We start from the raw sequence: 24,958 nt of genomic DNA, 5'->3' as shown, positions 1-24,958 counted from the left end.
CAGCTACACTGATTTATGTTGAGATGCCAAAACCATCCAAACGTCCTACAAGGTACCTACTATACAAAATAAAGGACACGGAGCATTAAAAGATGTTTTGTTTTGGGGAATATTGTTAAATAAAGAGTTTTTGTGGGAGGCCTGCACACGAGGACAGTTCAGAAAGCCAGCCCAGGAGAAGTGTGGCTCAATGGTTGGAGCGGCAGACCCTGATGCAGAGGTCTAGCCCGAGACCAGGGTTCAATTCCCCGCCTCGGCGGGTCTTGGGCTCAAAAAATTCCACAGACCTGATAATTCTCGCCTCAGTGCCTATCCAATCATGGAGTCCCACTCTGCAACTCTGGGCAATAGCTTGTTAATATCCACAACGCCCCCCACAAAGCTAAGGATGCCTGGCCTCCACCTTGGGGGTGCCCAGGAGTGGACGCCTCACAGGGAAAGCCAGGATGGGTTCCACAGCGGTATTCGTACAAGCGCCTTAAGACCCTTGCGGGTGAGTAGTGCGCTATACAAGTATCAATTTACAATTTACAATTTTTACTCTACAGGAGGCCTACAGATCAGCCGCTGCAAATCAGGCGTCCTTTGTATTACAGCTCCTTTGAGTGTGTTTGTGTGTGTGTAGTAGTCCAGACTCTTAGGGCTCGTTCGATCCAGGGGCGTAACGCAGGCCCCTGCTGGGGGCTTAATTTGAGTTGGTGTCTGCAGGTGCGCACATGGCCACTTAATTATAAGCAATTGCTTTTCGTGCATGCTCGCTGGCACCGACTGCTAAATAATGCCTCTGGGGAGCTGTAGTGCGTGCTACCTTTGACATGTCTCTACACTGCACAGCTGTGATGCGTGCTTACTTTCCCCCACATTGCACAGTACACCGCTTCAAAATGGACCGCACCTTTTAAGTCATGTTTTTTCATCATCGTAGTGCGTGCTTCCTTCACATCTCTGTGCAGCTGTGGTGTGTGCTACCTTCTACAACACTTATTAAAAACATTAACAAACCAGTAGCTCTGTCTAAACACTTGTAACGCCCCAAAGGTGAGACCTATTGGCTATGCCAATGCTTCTTTGAATTATAGCTGTGAAAAGCTGTGGTGTCTAGTGGCTTTCAGCTACCCCACAGGAAGAACAGATTTGGAGGTTTACACCCAATTTTTCTCCCTGAGAAGGACTGCGACACTGTTGGGTCCTTTTGGGGGTGTGGCTGGATGTCTGGGCTGCCCAACCCATTTTTTGTTCTCGCAAAAAAAAAAAATCCCTGGTGTGGGGTAGGCTTTTTATTATCCCCTGACCGCATGAATTGCACTGGAAGTGCATATTGGGAGAATCCACAGGGCTGTGCCCTTGGGTGGGGAAGGGAGGAGAGTTGCAGAAAGAATATTGGATCCTATAGAGGAGTCGTTGTTGCCAGATGTGAGAAGGGCTGGCTGGCCTACACCCCATTTTATTTAAATACACTGGTTTCTAGTGAGCTTTGTTTCCATGGGTGGGAGTAGGGGCAGACTGAGTTAAACCACAGCAAATTTCTCCCTGAGGGGCAGAAAGACTTATATTGCCTATTTTAGCGGGTAGAGCACTTGGCTATGCCCAGGAGATCTACTCACCCCATCCTCAAGGATTAGGGGTGGCTAATGGGTTGATTCTTGCTTGGTTGGTGCCATTCTGAAGTGGTCTCCTCACATGGAGCCACTAAAGAGGAGTATCATTAACAAGCAGACATTGTACCCTTTCCTGTAGTACCTCTCTGATAGCGATCTGATCTTTGGGGGGGGGTAGACTGTGTCGTGTTCTAATCTAGGACCCCGATCAATACTGTAACCTTATGCCCCCATACGGCTATAATTCATTCATGCCCCTATAATGGCATAAACGATCAGAGCCATGTTTCAGCCACATTTCTGAAACTCGCCTCTGCAGCTCATTACAGTACATGACACAGCAGAAGCCACTATCTAAGATTCCTAGATTACACTCCGAGTTCTTCAACAAGATAAAACTCAGCAACCTGGGAAAGCCCCACTTGCTATGTTTTCATTAGTAATAGAACTCTAATGAGCACTGAAAGGACGATCACTTCCTAGTGACACCTTTATTGACGTCTTATGTCCAAAAACTTACGTCAAACAAGGCACCTTTCAGGTATAAATATTACCAACGTTGCCTTAAGCAAGCGCGACGACATCGATGATAGCAATGGTGTGGTGAATACAGGAGCAGAACAGCTGTCCCTTGCAGAGCCCAGCAGATGCAAGCAGCCCACGGACGCTGCCCCTCCTCCTCCTTGACGCGCTGAGAGAGACGCTGTCTTTTCTCCTGCCGAGAAAATCCAGCTCCGGCGTTTCCAGCCCACTCTTGCGAGTGACTGGGATATCGAGTCCTGGAAGGAGATGCAGACCTCCAACATTCTATTCCAGAGGTATGGTGTTGACTAAACCCTTAGAGAGAATTCTTGAAGCAAACCTTGGCAAAACCATCTTAACTAAAACTGCTACTTACTCCCTCCCACGTATTAGGCTTAGGTCAGGTACACTGGGGTAGGCGTAGTTAGAAGCACCAGTTGAGTAAGTTAGCTAAATGTATATATGAATGTATATAATTTATTCATTTTAACCATTGTATGGCTAAGAAACCATATCAATGCTTTTACAGTATTATTTCGCAATCCTCTTTTTTTCTGTACGCACTTTTTATAATAACTAGTCTTGCAATTGTGGCAATTCATTTCTCTTGCATGAGACTGTTCAATAAATAATACCTTTTATTGACAACGCCCGTCTCTCTATTCTCTGCATCTTGGTGAAAGTAATCTGCACAACTGACTGAGTAAAATAACTGTCTATTGTTTCACACGACTCTAGAGATTGACTCTTATTCTAAGGAGCAAAGTTGTCATGTTTATGCAGTTGTTGGAAAACTGAATCCCTTCTTGTCGGTACCAGGGAAGCTGATCACTTCCTATTCAGTCAAGAAAGTTTCCTGTGACCTCTGAGCTAGTTGGTAACAAACCCAATTAAGTTTAGCATAGTCAGTAAAGACCTGGAAGACCGCACTTCTACGTCTATACTACTGTTTATGTTATTCCAATGCGCAGGGCCTATAGGGAAAATAGGAACTACACTACAACTGACCTCTGTTCCTACGCACTGATCACAGTGAAAGCAATAGGACCCTAAAGGCTTGCACTGTTTTTACTTTCAGTATCTGTGACGTTTGAGGGATAGTCTTGTGCATTAAGATCTAATGTGCACTGGCCAAGAAGCAGCCCCTGGTAAGTTTGGAATCCCATTCTTCCAGGGCTAAGGGTGGTATCACTTCGTTGGCTTGAAGTGCCTATCCTTGACATCTGCCGGGGTTCAAAATGGGTGCTGGTGCATGTGTTTATGAAACACTACCGCCTTCACAGCTAGGTGTGGTGAAAAGTACCTTTTTCCCACTCTGTCCTGCTCAAGAGACCCTCTTCCACCTGGGGAGGGTACTGCTTTTGTATTTATTCTAAGGTGGCAAATCTGTGTTTAGAATCTATCAGAAGAGCCGATTACTTGCATTGGATAAGGATACTCTACCTCTACCCTTCCTCAACTGTCAATTCCTCACTGCCTTCCCGCCTATCCATTATGTAAAGTGACCTTTTCTAACATCGAAAATGGCTTAAAGTTAGTATTCAGCACACTTGTACAAACAATTATTCACGCAGTTTCTGACTGTGTAGAAAGAGTAAAAGAGAAGAAACTTGCATCCGGAAGCAGGGGTGGCGCTTATATGCATAGCATCGCTTTGCTTCATACGGGAACACTGCTTTAAAAAGTTGATCAGTTCTTGCACTTGGGAAGAACTTTAAGTTGAGGACTCTGTGGTTAAATCAAGTATCTTCAAGAATGAGGGTCACCGAAGGTAAGTAACTTGTTGACCAGCAGCCAAGGTGCAACCCACATCATAGAGCTAAACAAAACAAAAAACCTTTGGCTGTGAAAATCTCTTCCCTCGCAGCTTATTTTAAAATCCTTTTGGTGCGGGTACTAAAATAATTTTTTGCCTATTTTTGGGAACGAGACATTGTGTCATCCACCCTACTTGGTGCATAGGACAAGAACCTTTGTTTTCTGCGCTGAAGCAGTTAACCAAAAAAATAGCAATAAATACTAACTTTGATCCTTACTCTCATCTTCCTCTCTAAAATCTGGGACATTGGTGCTCCGTTGCACCTGAAAGTGACAGTATGAAAATGTCTGGTGTATTCATTCGCAGCTTTACCTGCTTCTTTTTTTATTTTAAGAAAATATATGTTCGAGGCATATGAGCTGCAGATTACACAATGTGCATAGATCGCCACCTAGTGTTAGGCCCGGATGTTTGTCCTGAAAGTACTTTGGCCGTCACAAGATAGGCGGCTCCTCCTTTGGACCACATTGCGCATGGGCATTGGCTCCATCCTCAGATTGTTTTTTTCCGCCATCTGGCTCGGATGTGTTTTCTGTGCTCCGGTTTGGAACCGAAATTCCTTTCGCTCGCATTCCTCACCCACTTAGACGGTATTGTTTCGATTGCGCTCCCCATCAATGCGATTCTTCACCACTTAGAAGTCTTCGATTCCGGTCGTCGATGAAGGCCTTCGGGCCTACCTGGGCCTTACTTTCTGGCTCATGAAAAGGAGGCCATTCAAGAGGTGTCCTCAACGTGGGTCGAAGTTTCCCCACACCGATCTACATGAGGTGTGCAACCTTTGCCTCTCACCGGAGCACGAGGCCAAAGACTGTTCTGCTTGTGCCTCCTTCCGCTCCAAGAAGATGATTCGGGACAGGCGAGCTCGAAGAACCATGGCGCGCTCTTCAGCTTCGATTCCCGATTACATTTTTCAAGAGGGTGTCGACGTGACAGAACACCAGCGGGCCGGAGAAAGTGCCAGCTCCTCCGATGCTGAAGACTCAGACGTCGAGGACATCACTCCAGCTCAACGGGTCGTAAGTAAGACCGTCGACCTCAACCCTTCCTCGACACCCTCAAAAAAGGCTTCGGTCATACCCTCACCTTCGGGCCCCAGTGCACACCAAGAGACTGCTTCCCACGCCCTGCCTTTGGGCCCGCTAAAGAAGCCTATTAAGCCTTCAGGCGGCTTGGGCTCGTCAGCCTATTTCCGGTGTCGATCCCATACCGACACCGAAGAAGAAGCCATCTTCCTCAGCCACGCTGACCGCTGCTCCAACACCCAAGCACTCTGCGTCGAAGACTGGCACCATCTCATCAACGCCAAAACCACACTCTGAGCCGAGAAAAAAACTGCCTAAAGGTCCCGACTCGCATGCTTCGGAGCCGAAAAAACACCCAGAACCGAAAATACACGTTCCGGTTACCAAAAGACCCTAGACCAGCTACCGAGTCCGTGACGAAAAAACCTCCGATGTTGAAGGATCTGCCCTATACAGAAGAGCTTTTTACACCAGATCCTACTCAAAAGACTCTTGTAAAGGATCCTAAGACTGGCCAACTAGCTCTTAGCTCTAAGAAGAGACCACTAGAGGCGCCTACAACTCCTCCTCTAAAGAAGTAGAGAGACATTGCAACCTCTCCATTAAGGGTCCCTTGTCCACCACCTCCCCATACTATTCCTCCTCCTACAACTCCTCCACCACATCATTCGCCTACACCATCCACTAATCCAGATGATGATGTAGATACAGACTCTGATGACACAGGTGGGGATGCACATAACCCAGTAGGGACCAATAGTCCCCCTCAGTCACCTAATCCATGGGTTGAATATAACAACCCTGATGTGCCTTACGTCCCTCAAGACGATGTATATCCTTCCAGACCTTCCCCACCAGAGGACACTATAGGGTTTAACCTATTAGTCCATAGCAAAACACACAAGATGATGGACGGAATGATCACATTCACCCCCAGTCACAGATCTAGGTTTAATCCATTATTATTTTGCTCCCCAAGCCACCCCAGTTCAGACAAGGCCATATGCAAATCAGTCTTGACCCTGTACCTCATGGGAACAGTCCAGCCCGAACTGCCAAGCAATGTCTTCCCTGGACCAGAACCAAGCATCCTAGGACCGGTTTCTGGCTATCGGCCGTCTTCAGCCAGGATAGCTATTAGTTCATAGAGCTGCCCAGTACCATGGGGTTGACTTGCACACAGATACTGTGGAGGTAGACTTCTTATTGGGCATTTTTGACACTACACAAAGGTCCACTGCCATTTTGCCAATGCTTAAAGGGGTCATTAAGCATTCAACAGAGGTATTTAAAGATCCTGTCAGGGCTCGTGTCCTCAATCCTCGCATTGAGAAGAAATACAAAGCTGCCCCTACAGATCCAGTTTACATTAGAGGTCCAGCTCCACTAGATTCCTTAGTAGTATCTAATGCACGTAAACGCGCTAATTCACAAACATCAGGTGAGGCCTCACCACCAGATAAGGAATCTAAACTCCTTGACGCCTCTGGTAAGCGCCCAGCGTCACAGGCCTACTAGTGGGGGCTAGAGAAGATATGCTATCTAGGTTACAGGTACTGCAGAATACTGCAGCGAGAATGGTTTTGAATACGCCAAGATGCATGCCATCGCGTCCTCTGCTGCAGGCTCTGCACTGGTTGCCTGTGAAGAAGAGAGCAGTCTTTAAACTTTTGATCGCGGTGTTTAAGGCTAGGCAGGGCCTAGGCCCGTCTTACCTAAAAAGGAAGGTAAGCGCATATGAGCCGGGACGTCAACTGAGATCTAGCAACCAAAATCTGTTGGCCCCATGCAAAATCAAGAAATTGAGAATGGGTGGGCGGGCCTTTTCCTATCTAGCTCCCTCCCATTGGAACAAGCTACCAGAACCACTGCGTGGTTGTTCCTCCCTGGCACATTTTAAAAACGGCTTAAAGACCTGGATGTGTGAGTAAGCTTTGGCCGTCCATGAGGCTTGCTTTTCTGTATTGCCGGGCGCCGAGAAATCCCCTCGGGGATAATTTGTTGCGCCATACAAGTGTTAAATAATAATAAATAATAATGACATGTGGCGCATTGCCAATACTCAAGCGCTGTTGGCAAGATATGACCGGGCACATTAAAGACGAATTAGAATCCATAATGCAGCATCTACCAGATAAGTATAAAAACAGGGCCAATGAACTCATACAAGAAGGTAAAAAAATCACCAATACTTCCATTTGTTGCGCCCTAGATGCCGCAGATACTGCCTCAAGGGCTATTAATACTAGTGTCCTTCTGCGTAGGCATGCCTGGCTACGTATTTCAGGTTTCAAACCTGAAGTGCAAAATTCCATCCTCAATCAGCCATTTGATGAGGAACACCTATTTGGCCCAAATGTCGATGTATCTTTAGAGAAAATGAAAAAAGACACAGACACAGCTAAATCTATGGGAGCCTTGCAATTGCAAGCTCCCAGACGTTCTTTTCGTCACTCATCATATAGAGGCAATACAAGAGGCTATGCCTCTGATAGCCCCTCCACATCCTATAAGACCCCTAGCCAATCCACATTCACTAAGGGCTACCAAAGAGTGGGTTATAGGGGTAACAACAACAAGGGCAGAAGCAAACCAACAACTCCCGCTCTGCCTCCACCCCTACCCAATGACTTTCCTCCACTCTCACCATTCCACTCCGGTGGCGGGGAAGACTACAACAATTCCTTCCTGCCTGGACCAACATCACATCAGAAAGGTGGGTGTGACAAATTATTCAATCAGGTTACTGTCTAGAACTAAGATCTAACCCCCCAAACATACCTCCCAAACCACGTCCAATGTCACAAAAGCATCTGTCACTGCTAAAGCAAGAAGTAATATTTCTTCTAGAAAAAAGTGCAATAGAACCAGGTCCTCTGCACCAACAAAACAAGGGGGTCTACTCCCTATACTTTTTTATCCTAAAGAAGGACGGGTCTCTATGGCCTATTCTAGACCTCAGACCGCTAAACATATACATACAGTCAGCCCATTTTCACATGGTCCCACTCCAACAAGTCCTTCCTCTCCTGTTACAAAACGACTTCCTTGCTACTCTAGATCTCAAGGACGCATACTTCCACATTCCCATTCACAAAGCTCTTCCCGTACCTAGACGACTAGCTCATAAAAGCCATCTCATACAACCAGTGTGTGGAACACACTCCTGCCACGATCCAACTGCTCCACAACTTGGGGTTCACAATAAACCATACCAAGTCTCATCTACAACCATCCAAAGTACAACAGTACCTCTGTGCCACAACAAACACCTCAACAGCGCTAGCTTATCCCACTCCAGTAAGGATAGCCAGCATGCAAGCTTGTCTCACAAAATTTCAGCCACAACACTCCCTTCCAGCACAAGTGTTCATACAGCTCATAGGGCTGATGGCCTCTTGCATTTTCATAGTGCCCCATGCAAGACTTCAAATGCGTCCTCTCCAAGAGTGCTTATCACATCAATGGAACCAGGCTCAAGGTCAATTAACAGTTGGTAGACGGTTGAACTCATCGCTCTCTGCAATGGTGGAACAGCAAAGACCTTTCCAAAGGGCGACTGTTCCTAGATCCAGTTCCTCAGTCTTGACAGCGGACGCATCGCTCTCCGGCTGGGGAGCCCATCTACTGCAACACACTATGCAAGGCAGGTGGACACCACAACAAACGTTGCTCCATATCAATTACCTGGAGTTACTAGCTATATTCCTAGCACTGAAAGCTTTCCAAAAGCTGTGTGAGTCCGCACAGACAACATGACAGCCATGTATTACATACAGAAACAGGGCGGAACACTCTCCCTGCAACTCTCTCAACAAGCACAAAACATAAGGCGGTGGGCTATACCTCAAAACATATTCCTCTTAGCCCAGCATGTTTCAAGAGTACAAAATACCATAGCAGATCTGTTAAGTCGTCAGACACAACAGACCCACGAGTGGGAACTTCATCCGCAAGTTCTTCAACCATTCTTTTAGACCTCTTTGCCACCCACAAAAACGCCAAAAGCCCAAGCTTCACCGTCTGATATCCACAGCCACTGTCCAAAGGCAATGCGATATGGATGAACTGGTCAAACAAATTTGCGTACCCTTTTCCACCTCTACCACTTATGCCACTAGTAGTACGCAAACTACAGCAGCATTCTCTGACCCTCATCCTAGTTGCTCCAATGTGGGCCAAACAGCAGTGGTACACGACACTGCTACAACTGTCTGTAGTACCGCACCAAAAACTATACCTGTCTCCACACCCTTTAACACAGAACCATGGAGAGATCAGGCACCCAGACCCAGCTCAGCTCAACCTTGCGATCTGGCTCCTGAAATCCTAGAATTCGGCTATCTTAACCTTCCTCCAGACTGCATGAATGTCATAAAAGAAGCTAGACGTCCAACCACTAGAGCATGCTATGCAGCTAAGTAGAAACGCTTTGTAATATATTTTCACAACAAAAATATTAATCCCCTAGACGTGTCTATTCAATACATCATAGGATACCTACTACACCTCCAAAGATGTAACTTAGCCTACACGTCTATTAGACTGCATCTTGCTGCCGTAGCAGCATATCTTCAAAACAGACGACATCTATCTCTGTTCAGAGTACCTGCTATTAAAGCCTTTATGGAAGGCCTTAAGAGAATAATTCCTCCCAGAGTACCACCTTCACCGGTGTGGAATTTGAACATTGTTCTCACAAGACTAATGGGACCTCCCTTCGAACCTTTACATAAATGTGAACTACAATTTTTAACATGGAAGGTTGCGTTCCTAGTAGCTATTACTTCTCTACGGAGAGTTGGTGAACTACAAGCACTAACCATTCAAGAACCTTTCTTGCAGATGCATCATAATAAGGTCGTCCTCCCGTACTAATCCAAAATTCCTGCCCAAGTTAATTTCTCCCTTCCACCTGAATCAATCTATGGAACTTCCCGTTTTCTTCTTGCAGCCACAGACAGTAGCAGAAAGAGCTCTTCATACCCTAGATGTCAAAAGAGCATTGTTATACTACATCGAAAGAGCACAACCCTTTTGTAAGACCAAACAACTTTTTGTGTCTTTATCACCACCACACAAAGGCAACCCCATATCAAAATCTGGGTTAGCTAGATGGATTGTCAAATGCATATAGATTTGCTACCACAAAGATAAACGTACGTTATCTGTTCCTCCTAAAGACCACTCTACAAGGAAAATGGGGGCTTCAATGGCATTTTTAGGGAACATTCCGCTAGAGGACATCTGCAAAGCAGCTACATGGTCTACACCGCACAAATTCACAAAACACTATTGTGTAGATGGGCAAACTAAACAACAAGCTAATGTGGGCCAGGCTGTTATCAAAACATTATTTCAAACTACTGCAACAGATAGGGGTGGTCGCCGCTAAGAGTGGGTACTGCTATAGAATCTATGCACAGTGTGTAATCTGCAGTTCATATGCCTCGAACGGAATAGGCTACTTACCAGTATGCATCTGTTCTTGGCATGTAGAGCTGCAGAGTTACACACGCCCACCCACCTCCACGGCTACCCTAGTCTGTTCCAGTATGATCTTAATTAGATACAGCTTACATGGACATCCTTCCTTTTCTTGCAAATCTCCATCATTTCCCTCATGGCGAAAAACAATCTGAGGATGGAGCCGATGCCCATGCGCAATGTGGGTCACCTATGTGGGTCACTTCCAAAGAACTTTTCAGGACAAAAACAAACTGCAAACATCCGGGCCCAACACTAGGTGGCGATCTATGCACAGTGTGTAACTCTGCAGCTCTACATGCCAAGAACAGATGCTTACTGGTAAGTAGCATTTTCAATTTTTTCAGTTTTTTTTTTTTTTCGTGCCATTTTAGTTGGATATGATTAAAATCAATAAGACTCTTCTGCCTTTTCGATATGTGGGAAATATTCATTCTTCAAGGTGTCGCAAGATCTTGTTTGAGTTTAGAGAAGATGTCTGTGATTTAGAGCTAAAATTTTAAATCTATTTTTCACAGTTTTCTATTGTTAAGATAATTTTTTTACTATATCCACTGTCTCCTCAGTTTACAATATTATAGTTCCTATGCCTCAATTTGTTGGATTTTAAAATGAAAGTGCTTCATACTTTTGTTACATTGGAGGTATACCAAATTCCCTGAAAAGATATACTTACTTGGTAATTTGATTTTCTGTAAATATCTCTCTTCATTATTTTTAAGTGTTGCCAAGCTAAAAGAACGAGGTCTGAAGTTGTAGAGCTGTGGAAGAAGAATACCCAGATTATGGTGGAGGTGATGCTTCTTCCAGACTGCTGTTACAGTGATGAAGGGGCTACCACAGATAGTAGCGATTTGAAGGATCCTGCAATCAAGCAAGATGCATTGCTGTTAGAAAGATGGCTTTTGGAGCCTGTTCCACGCCAGTAAGTGTTTTCATTGTTTTTGAAAGAGTTGTGTAATGAAGTATAGTATTTGGGGAAAGAAAACATGCCAGACATATAAACACTGTCATGTAGCATTTGTGATACGCTAAGTATGTTATTAGTCATTATCTATATAGGCTACTGTTTTTTCAGCAAATGTTACTGCTATTTATATTAGTAATAACAATTAAGATTGATTAAAAACTGTACGTAGCCGCAGTCACAATCTTAATAATAAAGGATACAGATCTACTAAAATGCTTTGTAAACGGGAGATGCAAATCCCAAGCACTGTGTGGTCTCAACAGGGAACTAATACATTAATAAGGCATTCACTAATCTCAAATCTTATTGACTTTTCTTAAGCTTCCATTAGCATGCGTCTATTTATCGAAGGATCCAATCGCCAACAATGGTGTTGCCGCTGCCAGTTTTGCATGGAAGTCCATTTAATAAAAATCAGCTTAATATTTATATTTCCATGCTTTTTTGCAATGTCCAAGACTTCCAAGATTACAGATAAAGCAGTTTTTTGGGAGTCTAGGGTAGCCATCTCACCACATCGAAGATGGCACGACCTGTCCCATTCTAGAAGATTTCCTGTACATAATTTCCCCCATGCACTCTGTAGGCAGTTGTCCCTTAATGTTTGGCACCATAAGATGTTGGATAAGTGGTCCTTTTTCATGTAACATAGACTGTACCACACCAGGATTAGGCTATGTAAAACCAAAATCAGCCAGTCGCTAACAAATTGGTTATTTCTCCAGGTGCCATCCGTGCATCACTTAAGTCCTTTTTAGTTGGCTCCCACACTTATGTGGAGAGTGGGTCATTGGTTTATTATCATTGACTAAAATCTGGGTGAACTATTTACAGTCAACTCTATACATTGTTATCATAGCCTGTAAGGGACTGAACTCTCGGGATGATCCCACCTCTGAGACAGTGCCTGTGAGTATGTCACATTTGCAGGTATGAGAATGTGGCCCTAGCTCAGCATGCCACCCACCTTGGTGATTCTAGTACAGTCCTTCCTGGTAAAACCCTCCAAAGCCAAGACCTGGTAACGTCCGTTCACGCACCAAAAGTAAGTGTGTGTGCTGTGTGATTCGTCTGAACCACCTAGTCATCTTCAGTGTCTCGTACCAGGTACATAATGCCATCTACGTCGCCTTTGGGAATTGCTGCTTTAGTACCTTCAAATGCCCACTGTTCCAGCTGTGCCTCAGAATCTCATTTTGTACGAAAGAGTGCGTTGTTTAGTACTAGAAGTGTTATGCCCAGTAGTGAGATGGTAGAGTGGCCATTCTTAGTCCCCTCTTCGAAAGTTGACTGACAACATTTGTCCAAAGATACTCGGGACAAAAGAAGGAAAGAAGCTGGTCAGTGAGAAGCTGAAAAAATTACTTGGCGACATTGCAAGAGTGCTTCTGAAATGAGTACAATAATGTGGAGGGGCACACCATCTTAAAGAGAGCAATCTCCACCTATACTTGAAATAGGAAAAGTGCACTAACTTTTTCTGTCCTTAGTCTAGTGTGGCAGTAGTCATTTGACACATCCAGCTCATCATTTCATCACAGCAATGTATTGAAGCCAGTAGATTGTATGTTTAGCCTACACTGCAAAATAGTCTCTCTCCCCATTAGAAAATAACATTGATTTAGAGCAGATACCATGAAAACGGGAGAACTTTCCAAAGAAGTCAAGTAGTTGTACTATTATTGGGATGGACCACATGTAGTAACTCCGGCACATGAGCTTGTCACCTGTGTACAACAAGACTTCGTCTTCAAACCATGAGCCCACAAATCCATATGACAAGATTGTTTTTTTATTAAGATGTAGCAAATCCTTCAACACAATATACAATGACTTTCCTATGTTAGTTGCTCAGTTTACCTCACATTGCGTGATTGCTTTAGACCTTAAAATTAGAAATCATGGCACATTTTGACAAGCAAGCTGACAAAAATGGTTGCCAATTTGCATCTGCATTTGAGATTAACAGATTATAATGGTTTTTAATACATTTTAATTGTGAGGGTTTTGTTTTCAGTAGTGTGTAATACTCTTGAAGCAATTTTCACATATTTTGGAACTCATTGAGATTGGTTTGCTTAGAAGGACACTCAGTGGTGAAAATCTTATCAGGGCTGGATCCGCTTCCATTGTGTTTTATTTACATGTTTATCACAGTTTAACTGAAATTGTAGTTTTAAACTTGCTTGCAATCCGAAGTCCAATTTGCTGGACTGTTTTCTTGTTGATGGTTCTAATGAATAGCTCTCCCAATCTTGTTTGTTTATGCAGCATTAAATATACTACATCAGTGTTCATAATTTGTTATAACCCCATTGCATCCTAGGAAACATTACATCAAGCCAGCTATTATGGTCTAATACCCACCACATTGTAACACACAGGGGCAGATGTTACCGGCTATACCCTTAAGTGCATTGCAAAACAATGAGTAAGCGGTATCTGTCCCCCACATAATGGGGCTGCATCCAGCAAGGTCTATTTGCAGGTATCTAGTGCACGGAAATGCCCGGATTCATGCAGAATAGATTAGATGGCTCGCAGCCAGGCAACCTCCGCCCCTCAAGTGGGGTAATTTCTATTAAAATAGAAAACATACATATATACGAGTCAAGACCTCCTTTACAGTAGAGCAATAGGTTTAAAATACCAAATTTACAAAATCTAGCTCAATAACAGCTCCACCTTATAACTAGCTAACTCAGGGTGTACTTGGAAAACTAGTGTGGAAAGCAACATATCAGGTTAGGAGTTTATGACGAGTTTGAATGCGCAATAGAAGGATGTGATAAGAATGTGCATTTGGTGAGAAAGTACAGGGTGTTGATAATGAATGTGATGAGGTCATGTGAGGATTTTGGTAATGATCTAGAGAGCATCCTTTTATTTTTATTTATGAAATGTGAAACGTAATTTTATAATGTTCCTGGCACAACGTCGAAAGTATGAGAATCTACTTGTCTGATGTCCAATAGAAAAACATTAGGGTAGTCTTAAATGCAGTAGGTTTGCACTTAAAGTACCCAAAGCCCTATATTATATTCAATATTTAGAACAACTATATTGTGATGTATCTGCTTTATAATAAGACAGGGCCTATGGGTTGGTTTTATCTTCAACAATAACTCGAAAGCGCTCTCTGGTGAAATATGGCTGTAGTCTGAGATGTAGCAAATCAACATTTATTTTATGATGTCTGCTTCTTGATATACATGTTTTAAACCGAATGAGATCAGTTTAGTTTTAAATCCATGAATTGTAAGTGTTTTGTGTGCATTTCATAATGTGTAATCAACACATTTTGTGGAAGGAGCAGTAAATTATGTTGGGATGATTTTGTGTTTTAGTTGATAGATATGATAAAAGATTGTACCACAGTATATTTATTTTGTGAATTACTCAATTTTCTCAATGGCTTTTATTAATTATATAAATAAAGTTAGTTGAATAGTAATGAAATTGGTAGAGGAGGGCAAACTAAGCGCCCCCACATTCCTGAACTCAGCATTGAATGCAGCAGGCACAGCCAGCAGGCAGCTAGTAGAGTGTACATCCATGAGAAGTGATTCCTGTGTGTGGGTGTCTGGATTTAGGAATGAGGTTCAGGCCAGCATCGTCAACACTCTGTCTACAGGAAAGAGCCTGTTCGGATCTGCTGCATTCTACACACTGCAGCAGATCAAAAAAGACAATGATGCAGCAAAGGCCATAGGGGGTACTACAGTTCCAAGGCCAAACAAAAAGGGGAGCAGACCTGCAGGATGAGGAATTTTTCAAAACTCAGCATCCCAGCCATTTTGCCATTAGCTAGCCCCAGACCAAGGTACACAGCAACAGTGGCAGTTTCCAACACCACAGAGTCAGCCCTTTTGGAGAAGAGCCAGAGGAAGGGACAACCTTCCAGGGGAGTGAGATACTCCACAAGTGACTTTGCTCTGGACATAAACAAATCCATTTTTTAATACATTTTTATTCATTTTCTCTTCATGTAAAACCTTTCTTTAACACGTTACATTCACCGTCAGTTTGCCGGTGACTCATCAAGATAGTTAAGAGGAAATCAGGATTACAAACAATATCAGCAGAACTGTCCAGCACCCCAACAAGCCTAACACCCCCACCCCTCTACCCCCACTCCTGCCAGTGTGCCACACTCAGTCAGTGCAGAACAAAATCCTCCGTGTAATTTGCCGGCTAACCCACACAGCCCAGCAAAGCTAGAGAAGATACAGTTCAATATTCCTCATCCAGGAGGTAGTAGCCTTTGCATTTACATCCCATTCCACCAGTTTTATCAACCCCGTGGTGCGCTAGAGAGCTCTTTCCCACACAGCCATGCAGCATACCGTCCCAGTATACATCCTCTAGCAGTCTAACGTTTATGGCCGTTCCTCTTAATCATGTTCTACGCTTCCTCTTCTTCCTCATCATCTGTGGTCGGGGTTTGGAGTTCCGCCACTAATGCCCCCCACGCTCTCGCCGATTCTAGTGCCTTATCACTAGCAGTACGCTTAGCCATTTGCAAACGCAGCGCCCCTTCACTCCCCGCCCAACTTAATAGGCCTGTCTTCCATCTCCATCTCTGATAAGTCTGCGACTTCCAATGCATGGTGAGCTCCCTTTTTGCTAGAATGAGCCCTAGGTCATAGAACTTACTAGTAACCTTAGTGCTGGGGGTATGCGGGAACCAAAGCAACAAGCAAGTAGCCATTTCTGCCTCCAATGTCCGTCCTGTTACTCGATTTAGACACGCCACACCTCTTCCCAGTAGGATCCCAGTCCTCTACAGGACCAGAACATATGTTGGAAATCCGCTCCATCTGTGGCACATCTTGGGCACAGTAATTGGGAGCCCCCAAAGTACTGTAGAATTTTTGCCGGGGTTAAATATGCCCTATGTAATGTAAAGAACTGTACTAGTTGAAATCTGGCATTCCGCGTCCCCTTCCAAGCACGCCGCAGTAAATGAGGCCACGTCGTCTCCGGAATGGGTCTACCGATATCGGTTTCCCATTTACCTTTCAAGGTAGCAAGGGGTGGGAGCTGTTTGGTCGAGAGTCATTTATAGAGGCACGTGACAGCTTTGAACGTACCCGCCGCCATGGTGACATACTGGCAACCCGATGAAGTTGGGGGTTCTTGTAACCCATTTTCCACTGTCGCTGCAGTCCCCCCACCAGGGCTGCATGCAACAAATAGTCCCCCCTTGGTAAGTCAAAAGCGCCCCAGGGCTCGACAAATCCACTCGCCCGCTCGCATTTGCGAGGGAGAATGGATGAGGACGAGCTATTTTTAGGTCCTACTCGCCCTTTCTGGCGAGTAGGAAGTCAAACTAACTTTTGTCCTCCGTCTTTGAAAACAGAGCAAAAGTGACAAGATAACATGATTTAAAGGCATTTTTATTGCTAATTAAGGGAATGAGCAATAAAGATGCCTTTAAATCTTGTTAACTTGTCACTTTTGCTCCGTTTTCAGAGACGGAGGTCAAGTGGGTTGCAGTCAGGTCGAGGGGATTTTCCATGGTACTAGACCAGCAGGACTAGTACCATTTTTCGGATTTGTCGAGCCCTGCCGCCCTGTAGGTCTTGAAACGATAACAGGGATCCGTCTCGATATAAATCTCCCACCATGTGGAGACCAAGGTCCTCCCAAACCGCCAGCTCGGACCAGTTCCCCCCATGTGGAAGGGCCGTGCACTTGCCCAGAGGTATTTCCGGGGCATACAGGCGTGAACATCCCACTCGTTTCTGGCTGCGGTTCCAGCACAAGCGAATAGTGTGTTCTTCAAGAGTGAGCTGATCAAGACCAATCTTCTGCTGGAGGATTATGAACGATAATATATGGCGAGGGATTATTCTGCCTTGCGGCCCTTACCGCCAGCCCCCCTCATCCCTTGGTCGCATCCCGATGTACAGTGCCACCCGCCGCCTACCCGAGCCCCTTATAAATCCCGTAATCAAGGTCCTAAGCCTCCGGGATTGTGACGTCAGAATCCACACCGGCAGTGTGCAAAGAAAGTAGAGCAAACCATAGAGTAGAGTGCCACCATTTTCAACAACGCCACTCGTCCAGCAACCGACAAGGGGAGGGTGCTCCAAAAGTCCATGCTGTCCATGCTGTCCTGAAGACCTCTTATTGCCTTACCCACGTTGCCCTCCAGGAGATCAGGCTGGGAATGGTAAATGTTAACGCCCAGATAAGGCAGACAATGGGGCTCCCATCGCAAACCGTCCTCAACTGGTGGCATCTGATCAACCGGGGCCAATGGGAATAGACAGGTTTTATTCCAATTCACTTTTAGGCCAGAGAGACTACCCAATCTCTGGAGTAGAGCTTTGGCGCCCGCAGCGACTCGCCCACTCCCGCCAGAAACAACAGTAGATCATCTGCGTACAGGGAGATATAATAAGCCTCTCCTCGCAGCAGAAAGCCCTCGTAAGATAATCCCAGTCTAGCGTGTATGGCCAGCGGTTTTATCGCCAGGGCAAACAGCGGGGATAAGGAGCAGCCCTGACGCGTGCCCTTCCCCACCTGATATGCCGCTGATATGGTATTTCCCGTCCTAACTCTTGCGGGGGCTGAGCAGTACAGTAGTTTAGTCCACTGTACAAATCGATCCCCTAGGCCAAATTCCTTTAACACATGAAATAAATAAGGCCACTCTACAGTATCGAAGGCCTTTTCGATGTCAACCGAGAGCACCGCTGCTCCCGGGACATCCTCCCCTCCACCTTCCATAATCCTAAGCAGCCGACGTACACATGTCGCTGTGTTCCTGGTGGGGATGAAACCCGCCTGGTCCGATTGCACCAAAACCCTCATGTGGTCCAAGAGCCGCGTCGCGAGGATCTTGCTCAAGATCTTATAGTCTACTGTGAGCATTGATAGTGGGCGGTATGCCCGGCACGAGCAGGCATCTCCACCTTTCTTCAGCAATGGAATTATGATCGCCTCCCTGGTAGACTCAGGCAACCTGCCCAGTTCCCATGCCTCCCTATCAACCAATTGTAACTGCGGAGCCAAAATATCAACATCCAACCCATAAAATTCCACAGGAAGACCGTCTATTCCCGGTGTCTTTCGCCTGGCCGTATGTTTGATCGCTGCTCTAATCTTGCCCAGTGAGATATCCTCCCCCAATTTGTCTCCCTGTTCCGGGTCTAATAGGGGAAGCTGCTCTGCCATCAGAAACTCATCAATCCCTTCAGGCAGGACCGGCATTGTGCTTTGATAGAGCGATGTATAATAGCCAAGGAACTGAGCATTGATCTTGCTTTGAGGATATACTAACTCCCCGGCCGCTGTATTCAGTGACAAGATCGGAGTGCCCCGGGCTACCGGATTCGCCAACCACGCCAATAAAGACCCCACTTTATCTCGCTCTGCATGCAAATTGTGTAGCCACTGCCTCACGCGCTGCCTGGGCCGCCTCCTGCTCTGCTGCGTCCGCATGACTCGCCTTTTCTGCCCGCTGCAAGCGTTCTTCCTCCCTGTCTACATCCTGCAATAAGGTCTTGCATACCCCCGAGACGAGATACAGATCCCTCGCACTACAACCTTGAACGCCTCCCACTCCTGAGCCCTACTCGTTGCTGCTCCCGCATTTTCAACAAAATAGTGTTCTATACCAGTCAGGACCTCGGCACTAAAACCTGGGTCTTCCAGCGTCAGAGGGTTCAAGCGCCATGTTGGGAATCACTTGCTGCTGTGCAGACCAGCGTACCGCTATGAGACCGGGATTGTGATCTGAGATTGTCCTCGCCAAGTACTCGCTATGGTAGGTCAGTCCCTGGGCATCTGGCGAACACAGAATACTATCAAGTCATATATGCATATCATGTGGTACTGAATAAAACGAATAGTCCCTATCCGTTGGGCAATGTGTCCGCCAAGCATCGGTTAGGCCCCAAGTGTCCTGCCAGTCCCGCCGCACTTTCGCCAAGCTGTGTACTGCCGATTGTGCCAGCGGTGGGTGTGAGCGATCTAAATCTACATCAGTGATTGAATTGAAGTCCCCCCCCATAAACACCGTGCCTACCAAAAGCGACGCTAACTTCCCTGACAACCGTGCAAAAAAGGCTGATTGTTCTGCGTTCGGGGCATACACACTGCACAAGGCCACCTCTCTCCCATCCAGTAGCCCCTGTACCGCCACAAACCTCCCCTCTGGATCCACTACTGTAACTAAATTCCTAAACAAATCCATAGATGCAAAAATTCAAAAGGACCTCACGACAGGAAGTCATCCCAAGTCTACAAAAAGGGGACTACATGGCAACGATAAACTTGAAGGATATCTACTTACAATTGCCCATGAATTAAATGCACAATCGATTCCTACGCTTCATCGTGAACTAAGTACACTACTGATCCCAAAGTGCTCCCCTTTGGCATAAAATTAGCACCAGGAGTTTTTGCTAAATGTCTAGCAGCATTAGCAGCATATCTCGGAAGAAAAGGAATACACATACACCCCTACTGAGAAAACTGGCTAGTAATAGCAAGCTCTTTCTCAGAGTTCAAGTGGAGCACAAGAATGGTGATGAGCACATTGCACAACCTGTGATTCACAATCAATTTGGAGAAATAATCAGCACTCCCAAAGAGAGAAAACGTAATCCTAAAATCCAGGATTAACAAGGTGGAGGCAAAAGCCTTCTTCAACATCAAAAGGATACTAGCGATATCCAAGCCCTACTTGCCCTACCGCTTGGTGCTTTCTCTGCCAGTGAAGACAGTGGGAAGGATGATGGGCATGATGGCCTCCTGCATTCCCCTGATCCTGCATGCAAAATCACACGTGCAGCCACTCCATGAATTTATCTTAAAACCAATGGTCACAGGCAACAGGCAGTTTGGGAGGATGAAGAAGTTTTAGTGCAAAAAGCACAAGAGGAAATAGCATGGTGGAACACAAACAACGTAACATAGGGGAGAGAATGTGGCCTAATGGCTAGGGCGGTCAACCTCTGAGCCAGGGGACGCGGTTTGAGTCTCGGCAGGGATGCTCAACATTCTGTGTCTCTGGGCAAATCAATTAATCTCCCAGTGCCTAACCAAAAATATTAATGTATCTGACCAACATAACTGGTGCTCATGTAAAGAGCTCCGATACCTTCGGGTGTAGTTCGCGCAATTTAACACCCCTGCCCCCCCCCCCCCCCCCCAAAAGCTCCCCCCTCCAAAATAAATGGCACTGGGAAGGCCTTTCTTTTGCAACAAACCCCAACTGCGACTATCACCACAGATGGATCACACACAGCATGGGAAGCTCACATGGAAACTCTAAGCATCAGGGGACTATGCAAGACACAGGAAGTATCTCATCACATAAACATCCTGGAGTTCTATGCAGATTTTCTAGCCCTAAAAGCATTCCAGACACTGATTTGGAGGAAAGTAAGAGCAGGTCCAAATGAACAACATGACCACAATGTTTTACCTGAATAAGCAGGTGCACAAGTTCACATGCACTATCAATACTAGTGCAAAAGATTTGGAGATAGGCCTACCACAGAAAGATAACTATAATGAAAGAACACATGCCTGGAGTAGAAAACATAGAAGCAGACAAACTAAGTGGGTAGGCTGCAATCTCGCATGAGTGGAAGCTCCATTACCAGGTGCTTCGGAGGATCTACAGGCAAATGGGTACACCTAAGGTAGACGTATTCACAACACTTGGAAATGCAAAATGCCTAGACTTAGCATCCAGTGACCCACACCACCACTCCATAGGAAATGCTCTTTCAATAGGTTGGTCAGGGAAATTTGCCTACGCATTGCCACTAATTCTCCTTCTTCTTGCTACCGATCTCCCAAGTGCAAGCAATTGCAGATGACCTACATCTTTGTTGCTCCAAAATGGGCAAGACTGACTTGTTTTCCAGATCCTGATAGAAATGGCCCAAGAAACATAAAGCTACCAATATGCCACAATTTCCTCCTAATGCAAAAGTGGATGCTACTCCACCCAGAACCAAGCAGCCTAAGTCTAGCGGCATGGCTACAGAGGGCATAGAGTTCTGATAGCTAAATTTGCCAAACAGCTGAATGAAAGTTCGGAAGAGGCTCCATGGACGAGCACAAGAAAATGTTATTTCGCATAATGGACGAGATGCATCTGATTGTGCAAAAAGGAACAGCTGTAAGAAAGCAGAATGCAAGCAGTGATCAGATACCTAATGCATCTACTGGACCAAAATTTGACTTGCGCTTCCTAAAAAGTACACTTTTTGGCAATTGTGGCCAATGCAAGAAGTCACGTATGGCGAAGTCTGTTTACCACACCAGCCATTTAAAAGGTTCCTAAAGGGGAAAAACGACAATAGCCTCAGCCAGCGTGGCACCCTTGCCAATGTGGACCCGGAAAAGGGAGACAATGCTGTTCAAATAAAGAATCACAGGTGGAACATAGAGTACCAAAAAGACACTTTTTTGCCAGTTCATTTCAACCCAACCTTCAGAGGTTAACAAAGATACCACTGCAAAAACAATGCACAGTATCTGAATCCCAAAAAGATTTGCGCTGCAAAATTAAGTTGTTACTTACCTTTTTGAGCAGTTTTGCAGCTCAAGAAATATTATGGATTCACATACATCCCACCTCCTTGCACAATTAATAAGATGCAACATAAACATGCAAACAAAGAGCAAATGACAAAACAAGGAACGTTTTTCGTTTTGCATTGTAAGGGGAAGCCACAACAGCAGGCCAATTGAAAAAGAAAGGTATAGTAGAATCTGATGATGGAGACCACAAGCAGAGGCTTTCGGGCCCATGTCTGGCGTCACAAGGGGACGGGACTCAACACTAAATAGTACCAGACAGTGCCAACACAAAACAAGCATTTGTAATGCAATAGGTCTCGCATTTATGAGAGTTTGAGCTATTGGTATTGTAAATGAAAATGCCTTTTATTTATGTGTTGTTTTTAAAACCATTAAATAACAGGCATTGTCATTTAACAATGCCAATAGCTTAAACTCTCGCAATGCGAGACCTGTTGCATTGGAAATGGTATTGGGTCCAGCCAAGAGCCAACGTGCATGTCCATGCCTTCAAAATCCCCCCGCCCTCCCTCCCTCCCTCCCCGTTGGGTTGCACCTACTCAAGCCATATTTAATGCTATTCTAGATCCTTGGTTTTACTTGTCGTTCTAACCTCGGAAGTTTTGTCTGTTTGTCCATTTTTGCTGTATTAGAGAATTTTCAGATGCAACCTGCTGCTGCTTTTTTTTTTTAATTGGTCCTATATTTTGTTTTGTTGGAATGGGAGCTTCACTCCCCAGGTAGTCAGTCAGGGTGTGCTCTTGCATGGCAAAACATTGATATATACATTTGCCTGCCCTTTATGCTTCTGGAAGCTTCTTCGTTTTTGTGAATGCAGAATATCACATTAGAGTGCATAGGCAGTGAATTGGTGGCCATGGCAATGCAACCCAACGACTACTATACTCAGAGGAATCTTCCAATTGAAGAAGGTAACACATTTTATCCATTCAAGTGATATTTGAATGTGGAATGCATATGTGTAAAAAACAATATCTCTGTGTTTTTATTGCCGTGGCACACATATCAGTCATTTCGTTATAGTGATTTCCTTTAGTGTGGAAAAAAAGAAAATAGCTCTTTGTCAAGTAAACTAGATAGAAGGGGATAGATTTGATCTTCCTTCCAGTTCGGTTGACATTGCATGAAAACTGGGTTATCCACACTTAGTGTAAATGCTGAAATATCTATTTCCACAGTTGTATTGTATGACATTAACAGTACTTGTTGTTTTAAAGGCTCACATTTGCTCTCCATACAGCTAAGTAACTGAGATCTGGATGTCAGTGTTATGGCTCCTCCCATACAGTATGGTCATTAACCCTACTAATGGGGGAAAGGAGTTGGCCTAACAGCTAGGGTGGTGGACCTCGAATCTGGGGAACTGGGTTGGTGTCTTGGCAAGGACGCTTTCAAACATCCTGTGATTCTGGGCAAATGATTTAATCTCCCCGTGCCTAACAAAAATGAATGCGTCCTCATGTAATGCAACTGGTGGTATGTAAAGCGCTCTGATACCCGATACAGGTTCATGTTCGCTCTATTTAAAACTCTGTGGAATAAGAATAAAAATGTAAATGTCAGACACTGAACCTGCCCATATTTTTTTTTTTGCAAGTTACTGGAAGGATGTCGGCTGCCATCCTGGCTATTACACATGAAGGGCACAGGGATGCCCAGCCGGAAGTGCAGCACCGGTCCATGTGCTGCAAAGATGCTTTCGACATTATATTACCATCAGGGCTGCAATCAAGGCCTATAGTGTCGCTGCCTAGGAGCATGCGTAACAAAAGGAACATAAAAAATGAATAACAATGCACACTGGCCCGTGCTCGCTTCAGCTTAAATCACTTCCAAGAAAAATCCAATATCACCTGCCCCGGCATCATTGTCTACAGGGCTCACGAGACCGGAACTGCAGCTCACTTATTTGTCTTCGAAGGTCCCAATGGGCTATGAGTGCCAGGAGGGGAAAAGTAAAAGAATGTTCTTTTACTGAGGTTTTCAGCTGTCATGCTTCTTCAGCAAACGCTGCTCTCGCGGTGGTAGGAGCTGTAGTCGGAGCGCTCTCCAAAGGGACCGGATTAAACTCCCCCGTGGACACCGGCGAAGGTTCTTGCTGAGAAAATACCTTCATAAATCAGGGCTCCTTTATAATCCAATAAACGAGAAGCAATATTCCCTGTTTGCTGTAAAATAAGTATAAAACATTGCGCTACCAAAGCAACTTGAAATGAAAAAAAGATATGTTTTAAGGAGGCACAGTACACCGTGGCCGTGGAATATCCGGGTGCTTGAAGGGAAGGGAAGGGAGGGAAAGTGAAAGTGTGCGATGCGCGCGCTGTGCAGCCGGTTTCTCTGCTGAAGGGAGACAGGAGATGTGCACGCGCGTGCACATCTCCTGTCCGCACGTGCCACCTCCTGTCTCCCTTCACTAAGGAAAGCGATGACAATAGAGTCCCTCCAGTAAAGCAGCTACGCTGCATTCACACGCGAGACCTAAAAAGGAAGAAGAGACTAAGATGTATTGTGGACCAAAACACTAAATGGCGGAATAATGCACAGTATTTGAATCCTGAAAAGAACTTGAAGGTACAAAACCACTTCTACAGGTAAGTAGCCATTTGTTCCTGGTAATTCCACTGTATTGGCTGAAATACAGCTCAAACAGTATAGTCCAGGGGTCTACAACCTTTTAATTACTTATGTTCAATGAAAACTAACCTGAGCTACTTATATTATTAGTGTTGTAACCGTAACCACATCAGACACCATTACATTAGAAGCCAACCTTATGCACGACAGCTAGCAGTGATCACCTCAGTGACCCAGACAGTGTTCCCAGCAATAAAATAAAAACACTGTCTATTCGGAATGCCATTACTTGGTAATACATAACCGCTATAGCTGCAGTGCCATTGGCACCAACGTAATACTATTTGTAATGAGGCTTCCCAACACCGCATGATTTTGCTCTCAAATGCTA

General features: G+C 45.1%; 1 protein-coding gene across 2 annotated transcripts in view; it reads left to right on the top strand.

Annotated features, from left to right (window-relative positions):
• The window catches only part of ATOSA (atos homolog A), a 450,421-nt gene that overhangs the window by 86,381 nt on the left and 339,082 nt on the right, over positions 1–24,958 (top strand). For both annotated transcript variants that reach the window (XM_086958313.1, XM_086958312.1), the window contains exon 3: positions 11,174–11,376. In XM_086958313.1, coding sequence (XP_086814439.1) covers positions 11,174–11,376 — 203 coding nt within the window. The remainder of the gene's footprint in view (positions 1–11,173; positions 11,377–24,958) is intronic.

This window comes from Lissotriton vulgaris, chromosome 2_1 (assembly GCF_964263255.1).
Source record: "Lissotriton vulgaris chromosome 2_1, aLisVul1.2, whole genome shotgun sequence".
Taxonomy (NCBI): domain Eukaryota; kingdom Metazoa; phylum Chordata; class Amphibia; order Caudata; family Salamandridae; genus Lissotriton; species Lissotriton vulgaris.
This window is presented reverse-complemented; position numbering and strand designations above follow the sequence as displayed.